Source organism: Nicotiana tomentosiformis, chromosome 12, assembly GCF_000390325.3.
Source record: "Nicotiana tomentosiformis chromosome 12, ASM39032v3, whole genome shotgun sequence".
Taxonomy (NCBI): domain Eukaryota; kingdom Viridiplantae; phylum Streptophyta; class Magnoliopsida; order Solanales; family Solanaceae; genus Nicotiana; species Nicotiana tomentosiformis.
In genome coordinates this window covers 114,229,720-114,238,477 of record NC_090823.1, presented here as the reverse complement: position 1 = coordinate 114,238,477, position 8,758 = coordinate 114,229,720, and the positions used below count along the sequence as shown (strand labels likewise).

At 34.5% G+C, this 8,758-nt stretch overlaps 1 protein-coding gene across 2 annotated transcripts; it reads right to left on the bottom strand.

Moving 5' to 3' along the window:
• Positions 1 to 2,171: 2,171 nt before the first annotated feature.
• LOC104117017 (BTB/POZ domain-containing protein POB1-like) lies at positions 2,172 to 7,629 on the bottom strand. 2 transcript variants are annotated; one of them, XM_009627996.4, is made up of 6 exons: positions 7,269 to 7,629; positions 6,201 to 6,347; positions 5,626 to 5,750; positions 5,477 to 5,540; positions 3,705 to 3,984; positions 2,172 to 3,237 (listed from the first exon to the last, which is right to left on the bottom strand). In XM_009627996.4, exons 1-6 carry the CDS (start codon positions 7,522 to 7,524, stop codon positions 2,424 to 2,426), a joined length of 1,686 nt encoding a protein of 561 aa, XP_009626291.1. In that variant the 5' UTR covers positions 7,525 to 7,629; the 3' UTR covers positions 2,172 to 2,423. The 2 variants fall into 2 exon arrangements, with proteins under 2 accessions (XP_009626291.1, XP_018633436.1); XM_018777920.3 differs by having other exon boundaries at positions 2,235 to 3,237; positions 6,201 to 6,353; positions 7,269 to 7,608.
• Between the last annotated feature and the right edge of the window lie 1,129 nt (positions 7,630 to 8,758).

Below are 8,758 nucleotides of genomic sequence, written 5' to 3'. Positions count from 1 at the left end.
ATATTATGGTGAGAATTTTTACCTAACTATACTATATTAGAAACTTATTTAACTATTTTCTCTATGTTTTGTAATTTTTAATAAGTATCTACATTTCTCTTATAAATTATATACATTACTCCTTAAATGGCTCCCACCCTATTATTAATGCCTTCAATTAAGGGATTCAATTATATCATTTTCTTTTTTCCCTCTCCTCTTCTCTCTCCTTTTTTTTACATCAAAATCCCTTAATCTCCGCCCAAAATCTCCATCTTCTCTCTTCCCACCACTGTCGACAACTTTACATTACTAAAAAAAATCATCAACTGCCTCATTCTTTTGCTGGGAGACTGGACAATACTGAAAATGAAGAAACATTCATATTGTTGCTAGAATTATTCCTAATTACGTTCCATTAAAAAGCTTTGAAGCTTTGAATCGATATTCATATTTTTAGATTTTGTGATTTATTTGGATCGGATATTCTTGCAAATGATTGAGAATATGCTTTGGAATTTATATCTCAATTATGAGGGATATTAATTAAGTATAGAGTTGGTTTTAGGTAAAATTTCATATTGAAACCCGAAAAAGAAGAAGTTGTAGGAATTGTATGATAATTGTATGATAACTATATTTGAATTGTATTAGATATATCAATGCCTAAAACATAATGTATCATACTTGTATCACAATTGTATCTAACTTGTATCTAGTACATTAATACCCAAAATAATAACTGATACAATACTATTAATTAATATACAACTATCATATATTTGTGATACAAATTATGAAACTAGTCACGAACTCACAACTGTTCGTAACAATATACAATGAATATATAATTATCATACATTTGTAATACAATTCCTGCAAAAATTATGATACGTATACAATTATAATACAATCGCGATGCATTTGTGAAAAATTATGATCTTCATCTTTTTCAAGTTTCAGTCACAACTATATACTAAAAATCTAATATAATAGTATTATGATTATATTAGTATTGTATCAAGTATTGTTTTGGGTTGTTGATGTATCATATACAAGTCACATATAATTTGTTGTGAATTCTAAAACAAATCTGATACAATTATCATATAATTCAGATTTTTTACCTATATGTGAAGACATCAATTGCAAATCGAAGTTCAAACCCGTAAAGATTTTAGTAAAGAGATAGCAATTTGGAAAGATTTCAAGAATGCAGATAATGATAAAGTTGAACAAATTATATAAGAAGAAGGATTCCTCAGACTTTCGTTAATATATAAAATATAAATCAAGTGGACCACTTTCAATAGAAAATAAATGCTAGTGCTAGGATAAAAGGAATAATCCATTGTTTTACAATTACCTTAGAGGACTCGGACTTTTAGAAAATTGAAGCAATAAACAAGTTGGGCAATTGTGAGATACTATGATTATTTGGTATAAAAATATAGGCTGCACTTTTGTTAAGTAGTACTCGTTTTAAGACCTTTTGAAGAAAAAATTCGTAATTGTAGGGGATAATTAAGCTGGTAGATGTGGGAAATTGGGGGGTTACAGTGGAATCCCTAAATTTAAGGAATATCATGATTTTGTATACAAAAAGTAAATATAGATATACAATATAATTTTTAAGGAACCTAAAGAAAAGTTATAAATAAGTTTCTAATATAGTATAGTTAGGTTCACTCTTTCCATTTGTTTTCTTTTTTTAGGATAATTTAAAAAAGTTTAGCCCAAAATAGAGGACAAAATCATCCAGCTCGGTCGTGCTCGTTTAGTTCATCTTGGCCTTTTCATTGCAAATTGTACTCCGAAGCTCAATTAATATTGATTCCACTGTTACTAGAATATGTTATGTTTGTTAACAAAGAAAAATAGATGATACAGAACATAAAATTACATCTGCTAGAAATTCGTCAGCGAAATATAAAGATGCCCTAAGATTTTATCCATAAGGGGAAAACGAAGGCCTCCAACAGAGACAGAACGAGTATATCATATTAGTCCAGTTAGAATAAATTTTAAGATTTACCTACATCACCTCCGCAGAGAGCCAATAAACCTTAGGAGAACCATAATTTCATTAATCTATGGCAAGTTATCATAGGTAAAATTCAAAGATTTGTTGAGACTTTAATTACACATCTCAAAGCAACTGGCAAGTTAAAAGTTAGTGCAATATCAACAGATGAAGCTACTGATTCTCTCAATTTCACTAACACGCAGCAGTGGATATACAGCAGCAGGATAAATACAAGCCCATCCAACAGTTTCTACATAGGCACTGAACCATTAACCTGTCACTACAATTTAAACCTTTCTGAAACTAGGCTCGACGATATCTTACAGTTAGCATTCCACCTCTTCCCAAAGCCCTCACTGACATCTAAAAAAGTCCAGTGTGGCTGTGAGCAAAGGTATTATGTTAGTACCGAAGCACTTTATTGTCGGATAGTAAGCTCAGCTCGAAGATGGAGAATCCCATTAATGAAGTATACACTATCTTCCGCCACAAAAGCAGTCCAAGGGATGCCAAACAGGTTCCTGTAGCCAACAGCCTTGCCACCGGTGAATGTGTAGTTCCCCTTATACTTGCTCACATATTCCTCGGTTGGCTTTGTCCGAGCTGCAAACTCATAATCCACTGCAAATGACACTGATCCCTTCTCTTGCATGCCTAAAAACAACCCAAAGCAATGGAATGAACTCTGTTGATCCATGTTACAATGAGCTGATAGGAAAAAACCTTGTCCGCCCAAATGGAAAGCCTGAGAGTAAACTCTACCAGCAGGGAAGAGATTATTGCACTCTTCCCGTTTTAAATCTAGGTAAACAATACACTGCTGACGAGGCAGTTCAAACTCGACAACTTTAGCTGGTCTATACTTGTAAACACGCTCCACAAAACGATGGTGTGAGGCACTGCCCTCCTCAGCAGCAAGAGAACGCTGCCTGTATGGTGCTTCAGCTTTGAAAAATAGAGCCTCCAGGACAACCTTGGAAGATAGTTCAGGATCAAAGTCATTGCAAGTTAGAACTTTCTTCAGCTTCCTGCATGTCATGTACGGAAAACGAATGAGGCGACAAAGACGTGAGCCCAATATTTCACGTCGTTCCTCAAAGTTTGGGTAATGGATGCGAGCCCACTTTAACACAAAGTCATATACAGCATCCTCTGAAGCAACCTGAAGGTCGTCATTGGAGAGAACAGCCTCAATTCCTGCAAGAGGCAAGTTCAACACCTCTTCTTGGAACCTGGGAAGGATTTTAGGATAACATTTCAGATGACGAATTCCAGACGGAAATAATCAAAAACCATATCTAAAGAGTGAACAAGTCTCTGATAAATAGGACAACTTGAAAACACTCTGAAATGTGATACAAGAAGCTCTTTACTAAAGGGAAGACTGGAGGTCCTTTTATTCACTAGTTACTAATGAAACAAACAGCTAGTTTCTAAAGGCCCAAAATTAGGCTATGTCAAATGAAGTGTTTAGGAAAAGCAAACTCATTCTGAAATAGGGATGACGGAATGAAGTTTGTTCGTGAAATCGGGATGACAGAATGAAGTTAGCTCGTGATGAAGAGGAAAATTGAAACTGATGACAAGCCTCTTGCTTTCCTTCACTTTTCTATTTCCAAGCAACAGATTTAAGCTCCACTTTCAAAATCAATCAACGAGAGTGAGTAATAAAAAAACTATTTCTTGGAAGAGCTCTCACTTGGTTATATCCTTGAAACGTGCAGCGAGAAACTGTTTTGCAGCATCAGTCAGTGGCAGAACTGCATCAGCCATTAAAACGCCAGAAGGAAGATCCAAATAAAGCAAGGCCGATTCACAAGTCATGGGAAGATTCCGCAGTAAACGGCTGCAGTGTCTCATGCATGATGCAACCTCAAATTTGTCAGCAGCCATAAGCACGTCAAGCAAGGCAGTAGGCGTTGTCGTAGATAAAGTATTGCTATACATAAAATTCAATAGGTCCATGAAGGCAGCTTCTTCTGCGAAAATGATTGAGAAAGGTGGAGGTCAAAAGAAGAATATATGTTATTTCTAATTAAAGAAACTGTGTAAGAATTTCTTCTTCAAGTATGCTTTAGAAAGCAAAACAAACAGTAGTGCTTGGAGCATGTTTATAACCCCGCAAACATATTGGTAGACAATCAATGTCTCACATGGATGCTTTTAGGAGTAGCAGACATGATTCTTGATTCTTGATCTGGTGTTCGACTCTTCTACATTCAGATTTTTTTGGATTCATCAAGATAGACAAAATAACGGATACTTTAAGGCATACAGCAAACAAGCACATGGGTTAAAGTATGGTTTATCAGGTACATAGCCCCGTATGGTAACACGTTTTTAAAGTTTAGAATCGTGTTTGGAGTTCAAATGTCAGACCTAAATCATGTACACATTTGGGCAGCTCAAATGTAATTTTCACATTCACGTTGGAAGCTGTTTCCAAATAGCTTTTTTTAGAATGTGACATTTCTAGTATAACACTCCACGCTGCTTAACATAAAATAACCTTTGCCCATGATTTTAGATACTCCGTAGGAGATAATATATTATTACTTAGTAATCACATTAACATTTAGTTTCCAAACACTAACAAAAAAAACTTTCCATCTTTTTTTCTTTTTGACAACGAAAAATATTTTTTAATGTTATATGAAACTTTGTCCTTGTTGGGCCGTCAAAAGAAAAGATATCTTTCTGTATTTGAATCTTTTTCCTTTAGTTTCTTACTTAGTTATGTTATATATCTAACTTATATGTCAAAAGTTTTTTTTATCTTAAACTACAAATCCGATCAAATACCGTCTGAAAAATGGAAAGAGAGGGAGTATAAGAATCTCATTTATCAAAATCTATTCTAAGAATTCACAGGTGTTCAAATCTATTTTGTCCCCCAGTTTTCAGACCACCGCTTATTAATCTAATGGTTAAACAGCTCAAAAACTCAATATTCATTTAGTGATTGATATGTGATGCTCTCTAATTGAACATCCCAATTATTGAAAATTTTCTTAAAGAGAAAATAAATACTGATTATAAGCATCCCGAGCTGATTCATTCCAATTTTCAAACCCGAATAGCAGTCAGCACACCTATAGGAATGTCAAGTTATGTGCACGGTATAAGGGGGAAGTGGCGCGCCCATGTAAGTAGGAGTACAGCGCATGATGCTTTTTATTCCTTTTCTTTTTTGAATTTTTTTTTTTTTTGGGGGGTGGGTAGGTTAGTAACATAGAGCACAATATAGTACAGCCTACAAGCAATTCCAGTAACTGTTTAGTCTAACCAAATGGAAAAAGAGCTAGATAACAGACACATTTGATGCTCAGACAATACAACTGTATCCAGATTCTGACATGGGACATTATCTGGTTAATATTATTACCCTATCAGGACGGTTCAGTCTAAGGGAAAGGACAATACCATGAAATGAGAACACAAGAAACCACAATTAAAAAAGTTATTACTAACCCGAGGCATGTATTTGTACAGTAACATGCCGCTGCTCTGACTCTCTCATGCCATTGGAGAACAGCTACGAAGAAAACAAAAAGATGTCAAAAGAAAGAGCAAATGAAAGTTCCTGACTAAGATAATACAAAGCATTATAGACTTCTAACCTTATAAAAGAATGGACTCTTTGCGGCCAAAATAGGAGAACTGATGTGTATAGTTCGAACTTGAAGCCCAGTTGAAGAGTCCATGTTTGTGGACGAGTCACTGCTCTTAGGAGCTTCACCATCCCCTACAAACGCCGTAAAGTTGTTTCAAAAACCAAAAAAAAAAAAGGAAAAAAGAAAGAAAAAGACCAACAACAACAAACCTAGTGTAATTCCACAAGTGGGGTCGGGGGAGGGTAGAGGGTACGCAGACCTTACCCCTACCTTGTTAAGGTAGAGAGGCTGATTTCGATAGATCCTCGGCTCAAGGACAGAAGGGGAAAGAGAAAAAGACCACGCAATGATAAAGGAACTTAATGTTTCACATGCTATTACATTGTAACAAATTCAGGTTTCAGATTATGCACACAAAGGATACATCCATATTCTCCTAAAAGAGTGATAGCCATGTTATGATATCTCTTAGATTCTTGTTAATATCAGGATCTAATGTTAAAACAGTTAGAATCCTTGAAATAGCAGCACAATGATGGAAACGAGATAGTTTGATCCATAGTGGGGAAGTGCATAGGTACCAGGGTGATCTGTGGTCATCTCAGTGCCGGATGGAGATTCCTCAACCATTGCAACAGCTTCCTCATCTTGGTTCTCATAAGAAAGACCATCTACTGTATCCAACATATTACAATTCAACACCTCCTCCTCACTTTGCGTGAACACATCTGCATCTCAAAGGTTTATGAGGTGAGAATCCATTAGACTGGAGAAACTAATTAATAAGCACAAATTATGTTCAAACATAAAAAAACTGGATTCAGTTTTCTGTGCACCGGTAGCTGACAAACTTAAGTATGATTTAGAACAGCAGAAAAGCTTTAGTTTGTGGTTAGACAGAGAATTAAAGTATTTCGCCAAATTTGTCAGAAAGACACTTTCAGCGACAAATGACAAGAGGATTACTACAAGATCATTAGTTTATTTTTTCTTTTTTTTCTTTTTGTAAGCAAACAAGCTCATTGGTATTTAGTGCTCAAGCAACCATATTTGCAAAGGATTTAAGTTATGTACACTATCATTGTATAAAATGGTTACACTATTAGTAAATTTAACCTGTGATAGCATGTAGTTACCATTTTTACCAGCTCACAAATTAGTGTTTATCAAAAGAGATTTACTGTAGTTAACTAATAAGTCAGCATCAGTGCATATAAAAACTCATTTGAAATTATCTGATGAAGTTAGTAACTTATACTGCAGCTACATCTGCAACACCACTCGCATGATTTTCAATAGTAGTCAACGCTAAAGCAAATTCGTGCAATTCTATCATTTTAACATAGCTAAATACCTTCCATTTCAAGTTGTAACTCAAGTTTGAACAAAAAATATAAAAAGGAAAATAGAAAGAAAGAAATTTCAAATCCTAAATTTTGCATCTTCTCCCTGTAAAGCTTGATATGTAAATGCCCATTCTTCACACTCATTAATCATAAATACAAAAATATTAAGCATTTTTTATGTGAAATTTTAACCCTTCAAACCAAAAAAAAAATCAAATTGCATATCTAAAATATGAAATTAATAAAAAACCAAAATTAGATAAAATAATTGTTTAAAACCCTAATGGAATTAAAAGAGCTAACCATTTTCTTTCCTGATTTCTTCTCTCCTACGTTTGCGTTTGCGGGCCCAATCAACGATACTGCTACAATCCTCACCATCGGATTTGGAGTCACGCGAGTCAAGAACAATCTCAACTATCAAAATCCGGTCGGAGAAATTGCTGTCGTTGAAAGCGAACCCGAAGTCGGATTCTGTACCCGATCCGTATCCAGGAGAGAAATCGGAGTCCATTATTATTGTTTGGGGATCAAAAATGTCGTTGTTCAAGTTTTTCATCCAAAGGAGAGAATTTGTGAGGATAATAATATTATTGGTGGTAAGTTGTATAGTTTTCTGGTTTGGTACTTTGTTTTGTTTCTACAATTAAAAAATGTGTAAATTGGATAAAGTATATTGTCTATTTGTCTTTGATTTCCTTGTTTAGTTATACTTGCGTTAATGTTGATTAATACTTTTGTCTTCTTATAAAGTGATTTGAGATGCTAATTCTCTAATTGAGGGTTAAATCATATTTGTGTTTTTTTTTCTCTAACTTTATTAACACAAGTACGCAACACGCACGACTAAAAGATAGAACTACTACGGTATCAATTTTTTTTGTTTCGGGCTATTATATTTCAATACTGCGAACTCAAGGACATAACCAATTAGTTAATTTGACAACTTGGCCTCATGAGTTCAGAAGTTTAAAATTTTAATCTGGAACCAGTGACTTAGAAAAAACAAAAAAAAAAACAAAGGAGGTAATCAGATTTTGCCAAAAAAACAAAAGGGAGAATCAAGTTATCTTTGGTAAAAGAGCGGTGACTGACAAAAGTCCAAAATGGTCTTTTCGAATTTGGCATTTTTAATTAAGTACGAGCATTAGCAGTTGTCAAGACCTAAATCTCACCAAATTATTGTGAAAATAGCACGAGCTAGCTAGTTTTCGAACTGGTTATTCAAAAATAGCCGGCGAGTGCCAAGTCATTAAAAAATAGCCATTATTTTGCTGTAACAGAGATCGGTCCAGCATAATATACTGGAGTTCGGTGCACCTGTGTATGAACTTCCAGCATATTATGCTGGACCGGTATACTTTGCTGGCTCCAGTATAATATACTGAAATTCCAGTATATTATACTGGAATTTCAGTATATTATGCTGGAGTATTTTCCTGATTTTGAACAGTGTTTTAGTTCAGATTTATCTTTACATAAAAAGTGGCTAAATTTCGATGATTTTTGAAATTGTGGCTATTTTTGAATGACCACTTGTAAATCTAGCTATTTTTTAATTTCGCCCCAAATTGTTATGGCACCTACCCCCATTTGCTAGGCGAACCAACTATTATAAAAGGCGAGCCAAACTGAAGTTCATCGAATAAATAATGAGAACACGAAAGTTAATACATTATATCTCAAGAACTGAATTGTCACAAGTCATAAGCAACTAAGAATAGAAATATAATATTTTTTTAAAGCAAATTTCACTAGGCGCTACACCTAGATTTGATTTTCATATACATATA

Coding starts and splice junctions, on each gene's coding strand:
- LOC104117017 (XM_018777920.3), bottom strand. CDS start 7,524: ATGAAAAACTTGAACAACGACATTTTTGATCCCCAAACAATAATAATG. Junction 3,985..5,476: donor TGTACAAATACATGCCTCGG/GTTAGTAATAAC, acceptor TCATTTTCGCAG/AAGAAGCTGCCTTCATGGAC. Junction 3,238..3,704: donor CGTTTCAAGGATATAACCAA/GTGAGAGCTCTT, acceptor AATCCTTCCCAG/GTTCCAAGAAGAGGTGTTGA.